At 45.6% G+C, this 24,898-nt stretch overlaps 1 protein-coding gene across 2 annotated transcripts; it reads right to left on the bottom strand.

Annotated features, from left to right (window-relative positions):
- Nucleotides 1–1,687: 1,687 nt before the first annotated feature.
- Nucleotides 1,688–24,627, bottom strand: LOC135906767 (sulfotransferase 1E1-like). 2 transcript variants are annotated; one of them, XM_070522240.1, is made up of 4 exons: nucleotides 24,424–24,627; nucleotides 19,448–19,673; nucleotides 16,180–16,284; nucleotides 1,688–2,805 (listed from the first exon to the last, which is right to left on the bottom strand). In XM_070522240.1, exons 2-4 carry the CDS (start codon nucleotides 19,652–19,654, stop codon nucleotides 1,837–1,839), a joined length of 1,281 nt encoding a protein of 426 aa, XP_070378341.1. In that variant the 5' UTR covers nucleotides 19,655–19,673; nucleotides 24,424–24,627; the 3' UTR covers nucleotides 1,688–1,836. The 2 variants fall into 2 exon arrangements, with proteins under 2 accessions (XP_070378341.1, XP_065294418.1); XM_065438346.1 differs by having other exon boundaries at nucleotides 1,689–2,805; nucleotides 16,186–16,284.
- Between the last annotated feature and the right edge of the window lie 271 nt (nucleotides 24,628–24,898).

Here is a 24,898-nt window from a genome sequence, read left to right as displayed (position 1 = left end):
GTTGGCGCAACCACTAACCGCAGTCACAACCACCGTGATTCAATTATACGTAAGAGGAATTGTATATTGCGACATGATACAAGCGATTAGGATTTCCCTTCCCGCTGCAGAGTGATTTCACGTCCCCTAGTCGATGCACCGTGATATCACAAAGATTGCGAGATCATCAATATATTGCTGCCAAGAATTGGTAAAGCACGATGTTCGTGGTACTGCAGCCACCACTTTATCTGTTAAAAACGACACCATATGTGTTTTGTGAATCGCCTGAACCACAATGCGGCAATAAAATTCAAATTATTGTGGCGACTGGAGGGCGTGACAATTACACATCTCGCACTCGACATGGGCAGTCACTGAGTTCATTGCACCGCAAAGACTACAACGCAAGGCCGGATGAGTTTCTCCGTCGTCAGAAAATGCATACCACGGTTTAAGACTGCGGTAAAGCCACGGAACAATTACACCTTAAGGAATATGTGCGCCATCAGTGCACGTGTCAACAAGGAACAGCTCGCAGACGACTGGACACGCCGTCCACACTATTGTGGCCACCGTTCATAGATGTCACCACTGTCTACGAAGTATGGCAGCGCCCATGAAAACGGGTATTTACGAAGCGAATAGTTTGTTGCGTGCCTTACGATCGTGCAAGGAGCGCGGCGCTATCATGGGTTTTCAGAAATCGCGAGAATGCGATTTCTGAAACGCGTGCCGGCTTTCATACACACAAAAGAGAAATGCAAATTAATTATATGTTAAGGTAGGGGCTATTCAAGGTAGCATAATTTCATAGAGAGACACTTTTATTAACGAATATTTTATGGGTTGGCAGCACAGAGTTTCTCCCGATAACACCCAGAGAGAAATCTGGCGCCACCGTCTATGGCAGTTAAGGGACACTGTGCCGTCATGGGAATGACGGTATATGTGTCTGCGAGGCTTGTGCTGGCGGGTGTTGTGAGAGGCTTCGTCTAAAACGTGGAGATGGCTACAAAAATAACGTGTTCCTAAAATAAAGTCTTCGTAAAACGCTTCCATTCACGCAAATTGCAGCTTTACTCACCTCCAATGCATGACGAAGGACAGACGACAAACTGTTTGAAAAAATTTTAATTGAATGTGAAAGCATTTTGAATTTCCTATTAACTGGTTGCATCCATGATACGTGACCTCATACATTGTTACGTTTCCTTCGCAACGCTACCTAAATCCACCCTAATTCTACTCGATCAAATTTTTAGCAAGCTTGAAATGTTTGCCATCGCTTGATCACGATGGGTTTTCTGCCTCATGGGACATGCAATGCATTCGATATAATAACGTTATGTTTAGTGTCCTTGCAAAATGCCTTGCCGTACGGTACATGTTATTTTATCAGCGCTGCGCATGCATTCTACAGATGTTGCGCTGACTGAATAGCACATCTGAAGCTGTCAGTTGTCTGAGTTGTCATTGAATCACTCGTGTGCCGAAAGCATAGGCAAAATAGGAACGGTTGCATGGAGCGCTGACCTCGGCTGGTAACGTTCAGTACTGTGAAAACACGCAGCAAGCGTCACCGATCAGAGTTAGTACAGCCAGACTACTCACCACATTTTCTGCCACGACGTTACACTTAGGGCATAAGCACTTGAAGACTTCACAGTATCAAGTTTTCTTCGGCACTTGGACACATAACACGTGGTTTTATATATATTTTATTGCGAGTCGTGCCCTAATTACCTGCTGATTCATAAAACTGCCTCATGAACCTATATTTAACATGGTCCATCACATAGTCATTTTTCATATACCGCGTTTTTATGTGCCATTACGGGAACGCCACTGCCAGAATCATGGAATATCTACGTCCCTCCACAGATTCATGAAGTCGGACTTTAGAGTTGCTTCCGCAATTTTCTGTTTCACACGTTTAATCTGTTCTGGCGAGAAGTGATTCCTCCAGTCTCCTACTTTCCCCCTGCGGACAAAATTGCCGGTCATGGGTTTCTTCGTAAACGCCATCAGATTATTAAGTCCTTTCAGTAACTCCGGTCTAAGAGTCTTAATCTGCGGTGAATTGCGGTATTCTCGCCTAGGGGCCTGCCGACTATTGCCAATCTTGTGCTTCATGTATTCCATGCTAGACTTCTCCAGAATTTTCCGGAGAAGCTCGGGATTTTGTTTAAGTCTCATCTCTCTTTCTTCGTCGATAAAAGCGGCCACCCCAAGGACAAGCCTGGCGGTGTCAGTTTTAAGCTCCTCGTATGTTAAAAACAGAATATTAGGGTCCCTCCGATGCTTGTACCAGGAGAGAACGTTGTCAAAGTAGTCTCCGAAATCGACCCGTCCATGCAAGAATAGTTCAAAGAATTCTTCAAAAGTGCCTTCACCAAACTGATACGGATGGTTGTTCCGGGTGTGGTAGTAGAACGACACGCAGCAGTCGTAGGGGTTCCGAGTGATGTAGATGTACTTTGCCTCAGGGGAATAAGGGTTCATGTGGAAAGGTAAGTGAGTCTTCAAGACACGAGGTTGTGGAGCGTAAACAGCGGCTTCGGCTCCCTGCATCTCCAGGAAAGGCATTCGCAGTACCTGGTCTAACGGGTCCTCAGGATCTTCAGCGTCCATTAGGATGTTGTAGACTATGTGTTGTATCCAAGTGGTACCACATTTGGGGTAGCTGACGATGAATAGATCACCAGGTTGTGGCTTGTACGCCAACGTCGACAGAACTGTGTCGTCGGGGAAGTGTTTCCCCAGGTAAAGACCATTGATCACACGGAAAGCCTCCGCCGACATATTCCTCGAGCCGTCGCTATTCTGAAACAAATGTATTTTCTTAAGTTGGAATGCACTGAATAACTTCATGATGGAATACACAGCACTTTCAGTAAGTTTGTCACAATTCCTGGAATGCTTAGAGGCAGATGACGTACAGGGTAAAAGCAATCTCAAAGACACATTCTGCTCAAAGCGAAGAATTCATAGTTATTGGTAGCTACGGTCGAAGACCTGTATCATTAGCACAACAAGATATGATAACTGCTGGCCGGATTGCGGTACTTTTGAGGACGTCAGATTGAAAAGCAAACTCTTAGGAGCGAACGCATAAATTTGTCTTCCGTTTGGAAATCTAGCCCTGCTGCTTTGTTGAGGCCGGTACCATGTAATTGCGGAAAAATGTGATAGTGCCATCCCAACATATAATTTCCTACTACCCTTTTTTTCTTTCCCTTGCACCCACATACCACATACCCGAAGCTAGAATGGAGGAGAATGCATTTTCGGCCAATATATGAATTATATTGGACCCTAACAAAGATGTTTTTACTATTGTTGTGAGCGGGTAAATTTAGATGAAGGGATCAAGAACGCGCGTCTCTTTGTGGGGATCCAGTGCCGCTTGTCTGTTCAAAACGTTTCCTAGTCAACCGAAGCATTCAGCGGTTTACCCTCCACCCTTCTGAAGCGCTGCAACTTACTAGCTAGAACAACAAAGGTGTGCGAACTCTTTTAACGCTCACACCATGGACACCGTCAGCACCCTTAAGTTATTGCTGTGCTAACGTAAAGCAGCACATAGCATTAGACAAGACGTGTACACATGCCACCCGTTCACGTGGCACGCCCGATTGGAATAGCCAGGTTGCGAACGAAGGAACGCGAATGGCAGGACAGGACAAGTGCCGACAGGAAGTTCTATTATAACAGTCCGCAAAAAAAAAGGCGGCAGATCCTGTGTGCTGCGTGAATCGATGTTCATCTGCCAAGGTAACTATTAGGCAGATATTCTCAAAGTGGCGAATGTTTGTGAAGAAATGCTTCGCATTTTAAAAACATTAAATATATTGGATGTAGTTGTAAGGTCATATGCATGGACTGGCCTCGACCTGGGGGTTGTGATGATCATCGTCTGAATATGTCCATTGCGCATCATTAACTCTTTCAAGAACTCTCTAGTCGAGAACGCCAATACTGGTTCCGTGCGTGGCCGTGGACCTGCAAGTTCTCGGTAGATGTAGCATTTCAAGTGCGTACGACGGGGCCACCGATGCTGCGCATTTGCCACCAGCTAACAACCGTCCATATAAAGAAGCACCTCTTTGAGCCTTGTGTTCACGGACTTGTCTCACGTGGGAAAGTGAATCACCAGGGATTGCCGGAATTTCTGTGCCCGGTTAATGTCCCCACCATTCCGAATGCCTTCTAAAGAAGAACATCCTACATTGCATTCTCTTACTACCTCCCGCATAAAGTTAATTTTAATTAAACAAAAGTAGTTTTGCCTGACCCTATCCCACAACTGCATTCATATGCTTCACAGGACATGGACTGCGTGATTAAAATCCTTGCACACAATCGCTGGATAGATGCTTCGTTACTCAGGCGGTTCTTAGCCGTTGGCAAACGTGCAGCATTGGTGGCCCCAACGTTCGCGATATAAATGACACATCTACCACTGATATGTGGTGAACGGTCACACTGAGAACTAGCACGCGCATACTTGACTCTCCATGGTTGATATATTACGAGATAAAGATAAACCCGCACTACGAGTCAGGGTCAACTCGCTGGACTTCCTGACTTGTACATAAGAAAAGGAAATCCCGCCGGATATGTAAAAACAGCTCTGATAATCCTGATCCCTACATATAGACCAAGGGGCAGATAGTAGAAACCAAGAATGCTTTACTTTATGACAGCGTTCGTGCGATGAAAAACAGGATTCGGAATCACTTTTGCATTGGCGTTTAGATGTCATTAGTGGCAAGCTCTGAAATCTCAAGTTAGACCGTGACCGAGGAGCAATTACCAACTGAGTCGACAGCCGTCACTGACTTTGATTAGATGGAGCTGGGTAGAACCTGGGTAGAAGTAACAAAAGTAGAACTGTCTAGCGCTGGTTACTCCTGAGCCAGATCGCGAGTTTGAGGGGAGCCGCGAAGCTTTGGCTTGGGACTGGTATTAACTTAAGCAGTCAAGTGGCACCAACCAAGCTAGAGCGTTTGGAGTATTTACTTGTACGATGGCTCCTCGGATTCAACTATTGCAGTGGTCAAGTGCAATAACTAAAAAGTTATGATCCCAGTTTATTACCATTATTTATGTGCCTAAGTGTATTTCTCCACGGAGATTACACCATTATCAAGGCAGCGGGATAGCGGGGGCCAGTTTATTGCGATGGGGTACAACGAATTTCATATCATAGAATGACATACCACAAAATTTGCACCACGTGTGAACTAAGGACAATTATGAAAACATTTGTACGAAATTGAAATGATGCGCCGAAAGTTGTGCAAAGTGACGAAATGTTGTGAGAAGGTGCTGAAGAAAAGTAACTAGTACTGTACGAGCACCGAGTTGTATGGCTGTAGAGGGAAATCACTTTTCGTTTCGTCAAGAATATTTATTAGTTCCTATCTTAGCGTTCCTAAGCCATGAGATTACCGCCGCCTCACTAAATCATATTTTAGACACCAGACAAACTTGGCAGACATTTCTTGTGGAGTTTTATGTCTTTCATTCAGGAAAGGACATAATAGTTAGGAAGGCTGAGGTAGTGGCTCATTAGCTTCCGAAACAAGTTGCAGATTCGATCGATTGCCTTGAAAATGCGCTTGCGATGCAACATTTAATTTGCAAAACTGCAGGAAAGCCCACACTGTACGTGTGTCAACACACTTTCGAACTTGTCATGCGGAGCCAACCTACTGCGTGCATATCATACAAAAAGTTGTATACATTACCTTCTTTGTACTATCACGTTTTTCCCGCTGCAGCACAATGATCTATTACAGGCATGCAGTCAGCTCCAGTGCGTCGACGTTACTGATGGAGTACTTTATCCCCGGAATTCAGACATCCCCCATATAACGTCATTGAACGTCATGCGAGTGTGCAGGTGGGCAGACTACCTACCTTCCCTCACTTTTGTGCCAAGCCTTGGCGACAGGCTTGTCAAAATGGGTGTCATTCAACTTGCGTCAATGACGCACTTCATCAGTCTTACCAGCTGTGCGGACGAACAATAATGGCATTGGGCTCATCCGCCTACTACACCGAACAAATAATTTTGTAGAATATAATTCTCATTTCTTTTTGACTGAATCGTCAATATGATTTGACCATATGAGAAAAGTTGTGGTAAATTTTGTGTACGCTAAAGATGATTAAGGCGAAACCCTGCGTGCTCGCGAGGCAATAAATAACTTTGACATGCTCAGTCGAATGCGCTGTTTTTTCCTATTACTTATTTTCTCTTTAGTTGTTTTTCTCTCTACTTGTTCTCTTTTTGCTTTTATTTAGACATCGCCACTGGTTCTGCGTGGTTAATGGTACGTTAGAACAGTCGTCTCAAGCATATGAAGATCATTAAGACACATAAACAGGTTAACTGAAGGATTTTAAAAAAAATTACTGTGTAGCCGATGATGGTAGCTAGATAAACTTGTATATATGGTGCATTATACATACTTGTAGCTAAGGCGGAATGAGCGGCACACGGGAAGGCACATTATAGGAACAGAGAGCGCTAACTTTAAACAACCGATGTATTATCAGTTCTCGTCAGGGCGCGTACACTCGCCGTAACCTCATTCAACGCCTGTACATTGATCAGCAAATATACACAGAGCCGACGGATATTGTGTTGCGCTGCTAAACACGAGGTTTGCCTCACTTTGCCTTGGGAGAGTACATGTTTCTGCGAAAGCATACGTGTGTCTTGAAGGCAGCCGCGTTTGTCCTAGCGACAGCTGCTTTTGCTCTCCGCATCTCCAGTCAGGGAAACCAAAGAATTGAATCCAGAAGGAGCGCAGAGGTGATCGCGCCGAAGCGGCCGTTCTAGATCATGCGCTCGATCCAAGTTGACCACGAATTACTGACGAGAAAGAGGTGCCCTGCTCTGCTTGTGCGCTCATTTTCAAAGAACTTCATATTCAGTAAAGTGCTTGCTGAGCTGAAGACCTTCGACTATTCGAAAAACATCAGCCGCAATGAATCCAGCACTTTCAGGCAGTTGCCTAAGGAGAAAACGTGCAAAATCATTTATGCTGTTTATTTGGATAGATATAATAGCAAATGATGTATATTTTCGGCATATTTAATTATGATCCAAAACATAATAACGAGTGCGCAAATCTTTTAATCCAGAATGTGCTCACATTGTGCAGTGTGACCAACCAATTGCACTGATGCGATGATTTGAGGAGAGTGCTCTGTGGATTAGACATTAAAAAAAGAACTGCAGGAGATTGAACGGTTGTGGGGGAATGAAATGCACACACAATCATTTAGAGTGTTTTCGCCGGAGAGGCGCTATTTGAACGAAAGTATTTTTCCTCTGCCGTGCTCAGGGTCATTTCCTAGCCTTTTCATCATGAAGACGACTTATGATCACTAGTGATCTCACCCGATATCTTTATATCGCGGGCACTAATATTCTAAAATGTGTTTGAAAATTCGGAGCATTAAGCCTATGTTTTTCCAAAAAGTGCAAGAAATTTTGTTGTGAAGTCCCCACTAGGAATACACTAAATGAAGCACATGGAAATGCGCTAGTGAAACCTGAAACTTAACGTCCACAAGAAAACAGTTCCTGAAATAATGGAATTGACCAACCAATATGTACAGCATTCTATGTTGACGAACATTTTAAAGCTATATGACTTGAATCATTGCTCGTGCTGAATAGGTTTGCTGATCAAAATGTGAGGACCAATAAATTTCGTTAGAGAAGAAGTGTGAAGTTAGTCTCGCAAAGCTTTGACATGTTTTGTTGCGCAATGATTGGAAAAGGAACACGAGGAACCACATATAGGAGTATTACAGCCTAAATGACAAGTTTTGCATTAACCTCTTAAAGGCGGGACATAAACATACCTCGAAACTTGTTTCTCACTGAAATCTGCAAGATACACTGCGAGTGTATTCAACAAAAATGCGTAAAAACTATCTGCGGGAAATTTTTCACGAATACATGGGCAACGCCATCAGCACTGAAGGCGAGCGTCGCCCTAAACTACTGTGGCTTCATTAAAACTTCTTTCTTCTTTCTTCGTGTCGCTTCGTGTCGAACTTCTACAGAGAGATTTCGCCGCATGTGAAACCGGTGTGTAAATTACGTTTCCTGCACATTACCTACGTGATACCACTACATAAGGAAAGTTTGTATCGGTGTTTCCCCTCTGAACGTGCTTTGAAAAGAAAGCATATGGTACGCTAAGCCTTTTCTTCATGGGCCTGTGTTCCTCCTATAAAAGAACAAATGACGCTTAATGCCTGTCATTCAGCGTTGGCGGTAGACAGGAAGAAACTTCGTCCTCAAAACCGAAACTCAGTAAGAAAAATGTGTTTTTTTAGCCTGTTGCCGGTACATAACACTCGTTCATAAAGGGTGCAGACGGCGGAAACGTCCCACGAGTTTATGCTAAATATGCATCCGAACCTCATTCGTCTATCTGGAAATAGGACAAATATGCGGCGGCTGAGCTTAAATGCTGGACTTTTGATGCAAAAGCGTCAAATTGTCTATTGAGAGGGAAAGCCGGCGTCTGTCATCAGCAGCAGCCAAACGGTCGGTAAACACCCATTGGCTGCGACTCCAGGTCACGAGCGCGGCTGGACGGAGCAGAGCGGGCCAAATGAGACACCTGCTGCAGCTTTAGCGCGCCAGGTGTAGCGTGAGGGGAGAGGGCATCACCACGACGCGAGGTCACCCTCGCTGTCGCTCTCGGAAGCCTGCGTTATCCGCGCGTACCTTGGCCGCGCAAACTCTCGCGTGCGCCCTAACTGCGTCTAGGTAAGACCAAATGAAAACGCCCCTGGCGTCTCCGCTCACTTGCTCGAAGTGGGCCAAGCAATATCCTATCGGGACTACATACGCCCCGATCAACCTTCCCTCGATTAAGCAGGTTGGGCAGGATTAAGCAGGCATTACGCAGGTTGAAGTCAGATCAGCTCTCATTAAGCTCCGAAACTCAACTCCTGCAGATGACCACATCAGCAATGTCATGCTCAGAAACCTAGAGTAGCGATCCTTGCGCCTTCTGACAGAGTACTTCAATGTGTGCCGGGAGACAGGGTAGCTAGCTGCTGAATGGCACCATGGAAAAAATACATTTCATCCCTATACCCAATAAACCTTAATGCCCAAAATCTCCATGCCATCTCTCAACCTTCGTTCCTGAGCAAACTTTCGGAGCATGTCATCCTGATCCGCCATGCGCAACGCATGGAATACCATGGACTATATCTCCACAACATGGTAGCATTTCGAGTAGATATCTCGGAACAGGACGCCCTGCTTCAGATTTGACATGCCATCCTCAATTACATGTTACACGACACCAGAGCAATCCCGGCAGTAGACCTTACTAAAGTATTTGACAACGTTAAGAACAGTGGCATCCAGCAGAGTATCCAGCAGCTGCAGCTAGGAGCTAAGACCTGCAGCTAGGCCTTCCTCAACGGACGGACCGCCTCCCTGCACATAGATGATATAGAACCTCCTCCTTCACCTTCTGTAACATTGGCACACCTCGAGGCATGGTGTTATACGCATTCCTCTCTAATATTACTTTCTTTACCCTGGCCAAGGCTCTCTGCCACGTCTTACTTTTGGGACACACACTTTACGCGGATGATATAATGGGTTGGACCACATACGGCTCGGATGCAACATAGAATCGACCCTGCAAGAAGCAGCCACAGCTATAGCTACCCATGCGTGAAGCATTGACCTTGAATGCTCCCTCACAATCGGCACTCCTCATACACTGGCCACGACGTGTCCCTGTGATTCGCATCATGTGCATGACACCCCCATACCACGAACACCCACCTGTCGGTTTCTTGTACTGTACCTACAGGACACGAGCAAGAACAAGCTTACGATAAAAGCACTAAAACAGCCCCCTTACTCCATCGTCCATCTTCTTAGAAAGGTTTGAAACTCACCAGCCGGTTTAGGCAAAGCTGACAATTTCAACTTGCTTCATGGCTTTGCGCACAGTCGCATTCATTACGCCTCTTCTTGCTTGAACCTCTCCTACGCGGACAAAGATAAAATCAACGCACAACACCGCATGGCGACTGAAGCAGCCCTCAACCTGCCAAAGAACACTACTACTGACAAGATTTTAGAATTAGGAATGCACAACACTATAGAAGAACTTAAAGAGGCACATCCACAAACGCAGCACCTTCACCTGGCTGGAAGAGTAGCATGACGGCATATATTGGACTCTCTCAGAACTCGTATGCCCGCATGTGCTGTAGATTTAGTGTCTATTTATCGTGCCATGAGTGCGGCGCCTATCATCGAACCCCAGGCTTAGAACGTCCACCAAGAACGCCATCAATCCTGCCGCGTCGTGTGAGCCAAAGCTCTCCATAACGAATGTGGCATTTCGCATGCGGTCCAGACCGTTAGGTAGCTGCGGCTTATTGCCAAGCAGCCATCCGCCCACTCACATGTTTCAAACACGCTCTGTACCACGGAAAAAGCAGAGGAAGCTGCTTTTGCCTTAGAAATCACCCGAACCAATATGGCGTGCATAGTTAGCGAATCCAAAGCAGCCATTCTTGCCTCCGGAGGCGTCCATCCCTCCGCGTCGCAAATATTGAGAATGTACTACCTCTATTATGATACGCGTATTGCGCTCATGTGGGCGGCTGCTCATTCTGTCAATGCCTGAAATGAGGCCACCGATAGCATAGACCGAGGACTTATTAGCCTGGAAAATGGCGACCCCTGCCGCTATTTCGCGAAGGAGCGGGAGCACACGTTTTCTTAACTTACCCAACAAGCACGCCTTGCCCGTTGACTCTACCCCCCCTCCGGAACCCCGACTATCCTCCTCCCCACAAATCCTGTGGAGGCGACTCCACACCTGAGCTGTTACCCCTCAGCTTCTATCCGTATGTTTACTCCACCCTTCGCTATTTGCGATATAGCCTCTGGAGATAGCGGAGCCACTGGTGCCTGCGTACTTTGTTTAAACGTGTACTTAAATTCTGTTCGCGCTATGGAATCATTCCCCTCTTCTTTTTTCGCATGGAGCAACACGAAAGCGACGCAGCTGCCCACCGTATCAGCAGTTCGTTGTTGCCGAAAGGTTGCGTAGCGAGAGCCGGCGGCTGCGACCCTATTATGGGTTTCATAACCGTGTGAGAGCTCTTTCAACTTTGAAAGCCCCAACGTAGGAGCAACGTTTCCACTTGACTTGAAAAGCATTTAGCGGTGTTTTTTAGACTGAGTGACGAAATACAGTATACAACATTGTAGAAATGTGTTTCTCTTAAGCAACTGTAGTCTGCAGAGGTAAGAAAAATGCAAAGATGCGTTCATTTGTTTTTTTAATGCGATATTACACTTTGGAAACTTCAGGCACATTTTCGTATATACGTAGTATGTAAGTATGTAATCTCTTTTCCCCCAACTTGGGCAGCTGAGTGTGCGTTCGACTGGGTATGAGGCACCAGGTATGCTCAGCTGTGTATGTGACTATAGTATTTGTGCCTGAACCGAGAAACGTAAGTAAGACAACTTAACACTTTGGGTATGTGCAATGAGACATGTGCAGCTGGATATGTGCCCGAATAGATAAGCTGGGCTGCTGAATTTGTGCAACTAGACATTTGTTGTTGGTTATGTGGCAGAGTGGGCCATTTTGTACGTGCAATTGTGCATGGGACGCTAGGTATGTAAACTAACCCACTGTTGCAGAATGTGTGCGTTTGCAACTCGGTAGGGTACCGGATACACAAGCAGAACAAGATGCATAAAGTGAAGTCGGCAACATTTAACCGTGTAATGGATTGTGCCATAATTTTTTTACTGTTGCGGTTGTTGGGAGGTATAATCTTTTAACGGGAATTACAGTCTCGCCAATTAGCCACAGCCGCAGCCTCCGTAATGTTGTCGAGACAAATTAGACTTAAACACACTAGTGGCAATGAGGTTGATGTTGCGGGTTTACGGCTAGGGCTTTCGTCTACAATTTTTAAGGTGTCAGCTTCTGCCTTCTGCGTTGTTCGTTCCTGCGTTCATAAACTTCAATTGTACAGGTTTCCCCGTCGCAACATTTGGTAGTGGAGATCTTTGCACACACGGAGCTCCGCAGCGGACTGCTCGTATGGCTTATCTCAATGATTGACGGCCATGATACCATGAAAGCTAATGGGCCACGTCCAGCGCAGCAGGCTGTGAAGTATGTCGTGTTGTCCAAGCCGAGAAAAACCCGTCCTTTCTTCGACTCCAATCAAAGTAACATTAAAGACGAGATTTCCTTCCTTAACCGCTTACGCAATCAAAAATGGATCAGGTTCTACTGTGAGTATGACCTATGTAAACGTACCCTTCAAGGACTCTTGAGACTGACTGGCAACCTTGAACTCTTGTTCCCTTGACCGGCTATTGATCAGTATCGCTGTTTTCTGCATATTAATTTTCAGCCCTCTTCTTACGCTCCCTTAGTTAAGGTGCTGAATAATTTGTTCCAATTCATCCTTAGTGTTGCTGAACAGAACAATGTTATCTGCAAACCGAAGATTGCGGATATATTCGCCGTCGATCCTTACTCCAAACCCTCCCAATGTATTAGCTTGAATACTTCTTCCTAGCATGCAGTGAATGGTATTGGAGAGATTGTGTCTCCTCTTCTGACCCCTTTCTTCGTAGCTATCTTCCTACTTTTCTTGTGGAGAATTAAGGTAGTTGCGGAATCTTCGCAGATATTTTCTGAGATATTTACGGAAGCGTCCAGTATTCGTTGATTGCGTAATGCCTCTATGACTGCTGGTATTTCTACAGAAAGTGCCTTTGCGTAAGCTGTGAAATCCAAATAGAGAGGCTGATTGTACTCTGTGGATTTCTCGATTACGATTGATGACATGGAGGGGATCAATTGTAGAGTATCCTTTCCTGAAACCAACCTGTTCCCATGGTTGACAAAAGTCCAGTGTTGCCATTATTCTATTAGACAATAGCTTGGTGAATCTTTTGTTTAGTTCTGAAAGTAGGCTAATGGGCCTATAAATATTCAATTCTTTGACATTTCTCTTTTTGGTGGTTAGTATACTGTTGGCATTGTTCCAGCTTTCTGGGACCCTTGTAGTCGATAGCCTCTTCGTATAAAAGGGCACCAGTTTTTGAAGCATTATGTCTCCTCCATCTTTGAATAAAGCCACTTTTATTCTATCTTTTCCTGCCACTTTTCCCCGCTTGATGTTTTGCAAGGCCATTCTACCTCCATCGCTAGTTCTTGAAGCAGCCCCTGCAACCTGTTGATGACTACTTCGAATGGAGGTATCGTGGTTGCTCTGGGTACTATACAGGACAGTATAGAATTCTTCCGCTGCATTTACTATATCTTCCAAATAGCTGACGATATACCTCGCTTATTTTTCAGTGCAATCATCTTGGTTAATGCTATGCCAAGTTTTCTTGCCGCTTATTTCCTGCTGCGTCCATATTTTACTCGTCCTTCAGTTTTTCTGACGTTATAATTAATTTTCAATATCATTATTTTCTCCTTGTTGATCAGTTTTGACAGTTCCGCGAATCATATCTGTTTTCTTGAGTTACCTACTATATCTGATTTCTTGGTGCCTTACCTAAGACTTCAATTGTTGCTTCTGAAGCTAGCTTAGCGACGGTTTTGTTCATTACCTCTATGTCGTCTTCACCTCTTTGTTCTCAGGCAGCATATTTGTTGCAAGTAACAGCCTGAAATGATCTGATTTTGCCTTGACAGCGTACAGGTTGGTTTCTTTCTTCTTGACCAGTTTTACTCTTTCTTCAAATTGAGGTGAATCCTAGCTCTCAATAACCTAGCATCACTACACTTTGCCCTACCTAAAACTTCTATATTCTGCACTATGCAGGTATAGGAAGAAAGCAAGAAATCGATTTCACTTCCTGTTTCACCCTTAGGGCTTTTCCAGGTCCACTTCTTTTTTCGTACGCTTCCTGAAGAACGTGTTCTTCGCGCGAATTCTATCAACATCTCTCTTCGAGAGTTCCAATAGATCCCAAGTGCTTGTTTATCAGCCTGCTTTTTCCCCACTTTTCCATTAAAGTCGCCAATTACTACAGTACACTCAGCTTGCACTTTTCTCATCGTTAATTCAACATGTTCATAAAATTGTTCTATTCCGCAATCGTGAGTGGAGCTTAGAACGTAGGCTTGTACTACCTTTATTCCATAGCTCCTATTTAGCTTACGACTATTGATGCCCTCTAATTATTGCTCTAGAATTCGTCGGTGTTTCCCGTTATCTCCTTAAGAATTAGGAATCGTACCCTGTGTTGCTTCTTATCTGCAAGTAGTCTATAGCAGAGGATGTGACCATTTGTCAGCACCGTATAAGCCTCAAGTGTTCTAACCTCACTAAGGTCAATGATACCGCAAACAATGCCTAATACCCAACGAGTCCTGCTAGGCTAGCTTCACTCGACAGAGTTCAGGTGGTAAACGTTGCCACGGTCAGTTTCCATTATAACTTATTACGTAACAGCACGGTACCCACGCTGTTACGATCGTCGCGCATGTTTAACTCTTTACTCACTGCCGCTTAAGCACGCCTTATACCTACAGGAAAAATTTTGCTCTAAGGGCACATTCGTGAACTTAAAGCAAAACTGCCCTGCAAGGCTGATTGCGGCCTGAAAGACGCGTGCAGACATTGCGCTGGTTGTTTTGTCCATTAACAGCAGCAGAAACGTTGGCCATGCCATTTTAGATCATTTTAGCACGTCTCACAAAGTCGTTTCTGACCTAGCAGACCACCGGTGCCTTACGTGCTGTAGAAGCTGACAAACATCCACCCGCCTTCTTGGCGACATCAAGCCATCTCTCGGCTCACCCTCGCATCCTTTCCCTCGCGCACACAGCATACGGCTCGCGGCCACCGACCGTGTTTTCTCACTTTCCATTTATACGGAACATCACGCCGATGCCTTCAGTGACCCTGACGTCGGAAATTCGCCTAGAGTGTCCATATAATTGCCAGCAGAACAAAAAGTAAGGTTCCTTATTAATAAAGCTTCGCTCTCTTAAAATAATAAATGATTAAATAGTCAACATGCATAGCCAATATGCTTACAACACGCTTGTTGCACTAACGCGTATATATCATTTTTTAAAAAAAGAAAGTAACTTGGCCTATGCCTAAAACAGGTTGCAGATTTCATTACACAGGCGTGCCGTTCCAATGAACGGGTTCATTTTGGTAAGCTGAGCCGTTACAAGCCGATTTCTGAATGGAGCCCATTATCTCACCTCTACCAGCAACTGCTGCCGAGGAAATCGGCAGCGAGATCGGACTGTAGGCGGCATCACCGTCGCCGCCTTAGTGTTTATAGGTGGTCGGCGACGGGCATTGAAATGCACATGGCGACGCTGCGGTGTGAGCGATTTGGGAGATTGTTTGGAATGAAAACAACTTGAATGACAACATATTATCGAATGCTACATTTTCGCACGAGACATGAACATTTCTACAGTAAATGAGAGGACCGTAAATGCAGTTTCTGGTTCGCTATCTCTTTCGTGGCTTGCGTTCAGTGCATGCTGTTCTGTAGTGCAAATAAATTGTCTGGTATTGTTGCACTCGTAATAAAAATGTTTGTATTTTTGTAAAATGAAGTTAAAGTACATAGTTACTTGGGCTGTACGTCGCTGCTTGCACGCATGCGTTAGTGCTATCTTGTCGATTCTCTGTTAAATCGAACATATTTATTAGGCCTTGATAAATGGACACTAAAGGCAAAAAACAAGCCAAGCTAAACCTATAGATGAGTGCTTGAGCCAGTCTAATCCGTCATTATTAACACAAACACAGCTTTAGTAATCGAGAAATTGAAGTAAACGCAGGACACGATCTGAGACTTCTGCTAGAACATTGTAGTATTATGCCGATGACGACGGCATAATACATAAGGCGACGACGTTTATTTCTGTCACTAGTACTCAACGACTCCCAATCAAAAGATCATTGTGTTTCATTGTAAGAGGAAAGGATATGCTACTTGTCGAGTTGTAAATGATAAAAAAAATATTTCCTTTGGGGACGACGCTAGCTGTCGAAATGCTTCGTTTTCTTCACTTTGCGCTGCCACGCTTTCGCACTTCAGTAGTTTCGTTATTGCATAGTGCTGCGCTGGTTTTGTTGGCTCGCGAAACTCACGCAAACCTCGAGTAGCAGAGGAGGCCAAGTCCACTTGACGTCTAGGGAATCCCCAACGGTGCACGCCACCTGACCGAAAGGATCGGCAGCTGCGAATCCAGCGATCTGCAGAAGGATCGACATTTGGGCGAGTTGGTACTGGTTGAACATCTTGAAGGGGCAGCGCGAAAAGACGATGGCTGAAGGCAGGAACACACAGGACAGCGCTGAACTCCCAACTAACTTTATTCGAAGGCATACAGACACTTACGTACACAATCCATAGCCACGTGCTCTCCCATCCATGGCGTCATTATCAGTGCGCAGGCAAAAAAACACGCAAACCCACTTAATCTAATGCTACGCTATGAGGCGGCTTTAATATTCAAATTCACTATCATGCAAATTTAACGATGGCATGCTTACACAACGCGACCCTTTTTTCCTGATATGGAACGCCTCAATAATCTCCCTCGTAGTCTGATTTTTATGCGCGGAAAGTATTATGGTGTTATTAAATAATCATATGTTAATAATGGTAGCAAAACTGTGCCCTCTGTAAGATGAAGTTGTTGGTATACTTTTGTAACCCCCAGCGTAATAAATGCCCGTACCTCATTCAGCCTTTAGGAAGGTAAGTACGAAGAAAAATAATATATTTAGAAATCACGTTTCATTGCCTTTTTCCTGCACAAATATTTCAAGTTTTCTATGAGCAATAAAATTTATAAGCGCATGAGCAAATAATTGTAAAGCTGTTATGGCATTCCTAAACCGTGAAAATTGATAGTTACTTAAGTATCGTTATGTGAATTGAATGTGAAAGCGTTTTGATTTCCCTTTTAAATGGTTACGTCCATGATACGTTGCGCCATACATTGTCACGTGTCCTTCACAGCTCTATATAAATCGACCCTAATTCTCCTCTATGGAAGTTTTAGGAAGCTTGAAGTTTTTACTGTGCCCTGTCGGCCATTTTAGGTACCATCGATTGATCACGTAGGATTTTCTGCCTTTTGGGACAGGTAATGAGTTCGCTATCATAACGCTATGTTTAGTGGTATTTTAGTGGCTTTGAATTGTGCCCGCAAAGCTCCAAGAACAAGTACTCATCCTCTGCTGCCACCAGCCATTGCTTATCCATTCCCTTGTATGAAACTAATTTGATGTAGAAGTTTGTGTACAGTAGCGTAGCTAGGTCATCTGGCACCCGGGGCCCATAGGTCTTCTGTCACCCCCCTCCCCGGGTGTAGCCGGCGGAAAGAGGGGCGTCTTCAGACGTATATGACACCCCCCCCCCCCCTCACTGGCCCCTTGCACCCGGGGCCCACGGCCCCCCGGCCCCCCCTGTTGCTACGCCACTGTTCGTGTATCTTGAATCTTTTTCCATTTGCAGGTTTGCTGCTACGAAGCAGCTGTAAGTTTGCGGTATGAATCGTAAAAATAAGCTTTGCTTAAAATACGCGTATGTGAACGCTTGAAATGCGTTTGAATCTACGTGTCCGCGCCGTATATATCGAAAACGTGCAGCTGCTGTGAATGACGGTTAGTGATAAACGACGGTCATGATTAAAGGTCATTCACATAACTACAGACATTATAGTTCTCTGGGCCACGATCATTATTTGTCTGGTTTGGGCAGCCAAAATGTGCTCGCATAATTGTCCCCCACACGTGTGCGAAGTTTTCTTTAAACACTCATTAAACATTTCTTGCCTTCCGGTCTCCGCGAGTAAACTTCATATCCATGTTGAAAAAAATTGCACCACTTTTTGTTGCAAGGCAATGCACGTTTGCACGCGAATTCTTGCGCTGTTCCAGCCACGGGCGTAGTCAGGATTTTATTTCGAGGGATCGAGGGGGGTCCAACTCCTACATGCACTTTCGTGCGTAGAAACTAAACATTTCGGGGGGTTGGCTCCCCCCCGGCTGCGCCGATCGTTTGAGCATAGTCTGCATTAAAAAGTGTCCTTTTGCTCACCGCTTGCGAACAATTGCCGCATGTAGCTCACAAACAGCAGAGAAGAAAGCAAATGGAAGAGCGCGCTGCATTTGCCTCGTGCGTGCTCGAGGAGTTGCTTCACTGCAGAGCTGCAACACAACGGCGGACGTATGCGCAACTCTGCTCCCTGCGGGAGCATATACAGGGACCCTACGCGGAGCGAGATAGCAGCGCCCCGGTGTGGCCCAACCGCCACCCCGGCCACCTTAGCCGTGATCCGTTTACTTTTTTGGCCGATAGTACAGTACTGTGGAAACACGCCGGAAGCGTCGCGGATCAGAGTTAGCGCAGCCAGAGTACTCGCCCCATTTTCTGCCGTGCTGTTAAAATTAGGACGTCAACACTTGACGACCTCACAATATAAAGTTTTCTTCTTTACTAGTACACATAATACATGGTTTCATCAATATTTTATTGCGAGACGCATCTAAATTGCCTGCTGATTCATACAACTGCCTCATGAACCTATGCTCTACATAGTTCATCCCATGGTTATTTTTCATTACCTAGATTTTGTATCCTATTATCTAGATGTCACTGCCAGACTCATGGAATGTCTATGTCGCTCCACAAATTCATGAAGTCAGACTTTACAGTTGCTTCCGCGATTCTCTGTTTCATCCGTTCCATCTGTTCTGGCGAGAAGTGATTCCTCCAGTCCCCTACTTGCCCCCTGCGGACAAAATTGCCGGTCCTGGGTTTCTTCGTAAACTCCACCAGGTTATTAAGTCCTTTCAGTAGCTCCGGTCTAAGAGTCTTCATCTGCGGTGAATTGCTAAATTCTCGCCTAGGGGCCTGCCGACTATCGCCAAACTTGTGCTTCATGTATTCCATGCTAGACTTCTCCAGAATTTTCCCAAGAAGCTCGGGATTTTCTTTAAGCCTCGTCTCTCTTTCTTCGCCGATGAAAGCGGCCATTCGGAGGACGTGCCGGGCGGTGTCATTTTTGAGCTCCTCATATGTTAGAAATAGAACATTAGGGTCCTTCCGATGATTGTACCAGGAGAGCACGTTGTCAAAGTAGTCTCCGAAATCAACCCGTCCATGCAAGAATAGTTCAAAGAACTCTTCGAAAGTGCCTTCGCTAAACTGATACGGTGGGTTGTTCCGGGTGTGGTAGTAGAACGACACGCAGCAGTCGTAGGGGTTCCGGGTGATGTAGATGTACTTTGCGTCTGGGGAATAAGGGTTCATGTGGAAAGGTAAGTGAGTCTTCAAGACGCGAGGTTGTGGACCGTAAACAGCGGCTTCGGCTCCCTGCATCTCCAGGAAAGGCATTCGCAGTACCTGGTCTAACGGGTCCTCGGGTTCTTCAGCGTCCATTAGGATGTTGTAGACTATGTGCTGCGTCCAAGTGGTACCACATTTGGGGTAGCTGACGACCATTATATCGCCATCTTGTGGCTTGTACGCCAATGTCGACAGAACTGTTTCGTCGGGGAAGTGTTTTCCCAGGTATAGTCCGTTGATCACCCGGAAAACCTCCGCCGACATATTTCTCGAGCCAACTAATCTGAAAAACAAATGTAATTTCTGAAGTTGTAATGCACTGAATCTTACTACATGATGGAATAAACAGCATTTGTCTCAATTCTTGGAATGCTTAGAGGCAGAATGCCTACTGGGTAAAAGCAGTCTCTGACTTACATCGTGCTCAAAGCGAAGAATTCATAGTTATTCGATTGAAGACATGTATCACTAGCACAACAAAACATAACTGCTGCCCGGGTGGCTCTACTATTCAGGACGTGATATCCAAGCGCGATTTTTTAGCTGCGTTTGCAGCAATTTGTCTCTCACTTGCGAATCCACCACTGCTGCTTTATTGAGACAGGTGCCTCGTAATTGCGGAGAAATATCATAATGCCATCCGAACATCGAATCTCCTACTAACCTTTGGTTTCCTTCCATGGCACTCACATACTCGAAGCTAGGATGAATGAGAATGCTTTTTCGACAAATATATGGATTGCCTTGGACCCTAACAAAGATGTACTCTTGCTACTGTAGTTCTCGGATAGACTTAGATGAAGGGACTGCGCGTATCTTTGTGGTGATCTACTGCAGTTTGTATATTCAAAACGCTTCCTAGTCAACCAAAGCATTCTGCTGTTTACCATCGAACCTTCTGAAGCACTGCTACTTACTAGCTAGAACCACAAAGGTGTGAGAGCTTTTTTAACGCTCACACCAGGAACACCGTAAGCACCCTTAAGGTAATGCTGGGCTAACATGAAGGAGCGCGTAGCATTAAACGATACGTGTACACATGCCACCCATTCTGGTGGCCCAATTGTAACAGCCAGATTGCAAACGAACGAAAAAGAAGGCCAGGACAGGGTAAGTGCCCACTGGAAGTCCTCTTAACATCAGCCCACATAAAAGGGTGGCAGATCCCATGTCCTGTGTGAATCGATGTTCACCTGCCGAGGTAACGAAAAAAACCATGAGGGCACCAAGACGTAGGCGTTGTTTCACGACCTAAACGAAACGCATGACATTCATGTCGTAACCTATAATTTATGTTACTAATGTTACTATGCATGCTATCCCCACGATTCCAATTTGGCCACGTACGAGGTAGTAGGGATCTGTTTCATGACCTACATCAGCCTCATCTTTGATATTCTTGTCATGACCTACCATTTATGTTCGTAATGCGCACTTGTCATACTACGCAAATTTTGGTACATACCAATTTGGCCTACCAAGTTAACCAAAACATGAGTGCGCCAAGACGTAGGTGGTTGGTTCATGACTTACCTGAGAAGCATCTCACAATATTCATGTCGTGACCTACCACTTATATTTGCCATGCTCTCTTGTCTTACTATACCAATTTTGGCGCATACTAAGTAAACGAAACGGCCATGAGAGCACCCAGACATAGGTGGCTAGGCAGATACTCTCAAAGTGGCAAATGTATGCCAAGAAATGCTTCGCACTTAATAAACATAAAACATAGTGGGCGTAGTCGTAAGGTCATATGCATGGACTGGCGTCGACCTGGAAGTTGTGACCGTTATCGTCGGAATATGCCCATTGCGCATCATTAACGCTTTCAAGAACCCTAGAGTCGAGAACGCGCATGCTGGTTCCGTGCAGGGCCGTTCGCCAGTAGGTCCCCAGTAGATGTTGCATTTCTTATGCGACCGATGGGGCCACCGATGGTGCCCATTTGCCACCGCCTAACGACCGTCCATGTAAAAAGCCACCTTTGTGGGCGTTGTGTTCAAGGACTTCTCTCACATGGGCAAGGTGAATCCCCAGGGATTCCCGGAGCGTGCATCACCCATGCATCTCACCGCCACTCCGAATGCTTTCTAAAGAACATTCATATATTGCATGCTCTTGCTACCGTCCATGTAAAGTTCATTTCAAATGAATCACATGCAGTTTTATAAGTGGCGAATATAAGTGGTAGGCCTGATACGATCCCACAACTAACATTCCTAAGCTTAACACGACCTGCACTGCGTGAATAAAATCCTTGCATACAATCCCCGGAGAAGTGCTTCGTTACACAGGCGGTTCTTAGCCGGTAGCAAATGTGCTGTGGCCATCGGTACTGCAACGTTCGCGATATAAATGACACATCTACCGCGGATATTTAGTGGTCAATACTGAGAACTAGCACACGCATACTTGACTCTCCGTGTTCGGCATATTACGAGATAAACATCGACCCGCACTACGAGCCAGGGTCATCTCGCTGGACTTCCTGACTTATGCACAAGGAAATGACATCCGACCTGATATCTAACAACAGCTCTGATTCTCCTAATGCGTACATATTGACAAATGGCCATATATTAGGAGCCAAGAATGTTTTACTTTTTTCCAGCGCTCGTGTGATGAGACGCGACATTCAGAAGCACTTTTGCATTCGCGTGTAGGTTCTGTGAGCGGCAAGCTCTGAAATCTCAAGTTAGACCGTGACCGAGGCGCACCTCAGGCGACCAGCTCAGTCGACGGCCGTCACTGACTTTCATAGAATCTTAAGCTTGAGGCAGTTCAGGCAATAAGCTGCCAAGTTCGAATACCTATTCCTGCTTTCTACCTTTCACGGGCACTTGGCTGCCCACCGCTCATGATGTGAATGTATCCCAATGCACTACAAGACTGCTATGCTAGATAGACATGAATAATGAAAGAAACGAATTGTACTCGAAGCTTACCATAATAATAAAAGGGGACAATAATGCGCCAGTCACCCTTCTGTGGCCCACAGTGATAGAAAAACTGAGTTGTTTCTTAGTGTACGCCAGGCATATATATGAAAGCAATTCAGTCATACTCGCTGAGGAGCAAAGGAGACGAAGGGAAAAAAACGAAATAAGACTGATAAGAAAGAGGGAAATGGAGAAACAAAGGATATTTATGCGAAGAAGCTGCATTCGTGTGAAGACAACATGTGACAGCTCATGCGAGTTAAGTAGTACAAATCACAGAGTCGGCATCATACCAGCGTTCAAGGGGTGTTGTATGACGAGTATCACCTTTCATTGGCTATCGATCGCCTTCTTACTTTCGACAATTGTGTTTTATGCGAAGCATATTACGAGGGCTCAACCCAGCTCCTCAGGCGCGGCGGTGACCATGAAATCACGTGACACCGTGACGTCACGACAGAGGAGAACGAGGGCTCAACCCAGCTCCTCAGGCGCGGCGGCGACCATGAAATCACGTGACACCGTGACGTCACGACAGAGGAGAAGTGGCTTTGGCTCAACTCTTGCAAGACGGGCTGGGTGGGAATCGAACCAGGGTCTCCGGAGTGTGGGACGGAGACGCTACCACTGAGCCACGAGTACAACGCTTCAAAGCGGTACAAAAGCGCCGCTAGTGAATGCGGTGTTGCCTTAGAAACGCGCTGTTTCTAAGGCGTGCGTCTCTTGCTCAGGCGCACATTTCGTTGCCGCGCCGAACGCTGCTTTGCTCGACGCTCACCGCGTCCAATGCGGGGCGCGTAGTCGCTGCCCTGTAGCCCATTGTCTTACACCCCTTGGCGGGTCGACGGGAACGCTGTCGCGTTCCACTCTTGAAGGCGAAGAAGTAATGCATGAGTTGTTTCTTCGTCTAGCCGAACCAAATATAGCCAAGCAACAGCAGTTCACCAGGCTAAACAGTGGTTCAACAACTAAAATAAAGGCTAGTATGCTTCGCATCCTGGGCTTAACCTTACCTAAGCCACAGCCATTTTTTTTTCTTTTTTGCTCCCCATGAGGAGAAGCGCGTTGTAAGGTTGAGCTTTGTCGTGTGTTGCAGAGCACGGATGATTAGCGCCTGCCTTGCTTACTTCCATGCCCCCGTCTCATACTGTGATACAGTTCTCGTATTGAATCCTTGCCAACGAGCAATACAATAAGTAACAAAAGTGCAACTGTCAAACGCTGATCATTCCTGACCTGGAGTGCGAGTTCGAGGGAAGCCGCAAAGGTATTGGCGTGGGACGCGTGTTGACTTCGCAGTCAAGCGGCAGCAGCGAAGCTTCAGCTTTGGTCCTTATTATGCATGTACGAAGGTTTCTGAGATTCACAAATTGCTGTGGTCGAGTGCAGTAAAAAAGATTATGATCTCAGTTTCTCACCTATATTTATTTGCCTAAGTCTATTTTCTCATGCAGATTACACCATTATTAACGTAGCGAGACAGCGGGGAAACCGTTCATGACGGGGCGGTGGGGGGGGGGGGGGTACAAGGAATTTCATGTCATAAAATGCCATACCCCAAAATGTGCACCACGTATGAACTAAGGCCAATGTAAAAACATTTCTATAAAAATTTAACGATGCGCGGACAGTCGTGGAAAGTGACAAAATGTCGCTAGGCGGTGCTGAAGAAAAATTACTAGTACTGTACAAGCACCGATTTTTATGATTGCAGAGAGAAATCACCTCATTTTCGTCAAGAATTTTTATTAGCTCCTATCTTAGCGTTACTAACGTATGAGAATACCGGCGCCTTACCAATTCACATTTTAGACTCCAGAACAACTAGGCGAAAATTTCCTGGGGAGTTTTATGTCTTTCATTCAAGAAAGGGCATAACAGTGAAGAAATCTCAGGCAGTGGCTCATTCTCACTTTCCAAAAGAAGTTGCAGATTCAATAGATTGGCTTAACAATACCCTGGCGATCCAACATTTCATTTGTGAACGTGTAGGAAAGCCCACACTGTACGTGTCTCACCGCACTTTCTGTGAAACTTATCATGCGGAGCCAACCTACTGCATGCACCACGAACAATCTTTGCATACCTTACCTTATTCGTTCTATCAGGTTGTGTCCGCTGCAGCCCAATGATCTACGACAGGCATGCGGTCATCTAGAGCGCGTCGACGTTACTAGTGGCGTACTCTATCCATGGAATCGAGCCGGCAGCCAGTTACCGTCATTTAACGTCACGCGAGTGTGCAAGTGCCTAGACTACCTACCATCCGCGACCTTTGCGGCAGGCCTTGGCGACAGGCTCGTCGAAAGGGGTGTTCTTCAGCTTGCATTTATTGCGCGCGTTATCAGTCTTATCAGCTGTGAGGATGAGCGCGAGAAACGTGTCCCTGGGACAATAGTGGCACTATGCCCATGCATCCACGACACCGAAAAAATAATTTCATAGAATATATTCCTGGTTTATTTCTGACTGCATAGTCAATCTGATTCGGCCATATGAGAAAGTTAGAAAGTCGGTTTAGCGTACGTTAAAGAGGACGAAGGCGAGAGCCTGCTTGCTCACGAAC

Source organism: Dermacentor albipictus, chromosome 7 (genome assembly GCF_038994185.2).
Source record: "Dermacentor albipictus isolate Rhodes 1998 colony chromosome 7, USDA_Dalb.pri_finalv2, whole genome shotgun sequence".
NCBI lineage: Eukaryota > Metazoa > Arthropoda > Arachnida > Ixodida > Ixodidae > Dermacentor > Dermacentor albipictus.
The sequence above is the reverse complement of the archived record's forward strand: the minus strand, read 5'-3'. Positions and strand labels throughout refer to the sequence as shown.

What these genes read in the sequence shown, in the direction of transcription:
- LOC135906767 (XM_070522240.1), bottom strand. Translation starts at nt 19,654, where the DNA reads ATGTCGGCGGAGGTTTTCCGGGTGATCAACGGACTATACCTGGGAAAA. An exon ending in CCGAGGACCCGTTAGACCAG is followed by an intron (nt 16,285 to 19,447) that starts GTACTGCGAATG and finishes ATCCTTCTGCAG; the next exon opens with ATCGCTGGATTCGCAGCTGC. An exon ending in CTCTGCTACTCGAGGTTTGC is followed by an intron (nt 2,806 to 16,179) that starts GTGAGTTTCGCG and finishes CATTTGTTTCAG; the next exon opens with AATAGCGACGGCTCGAGGAA.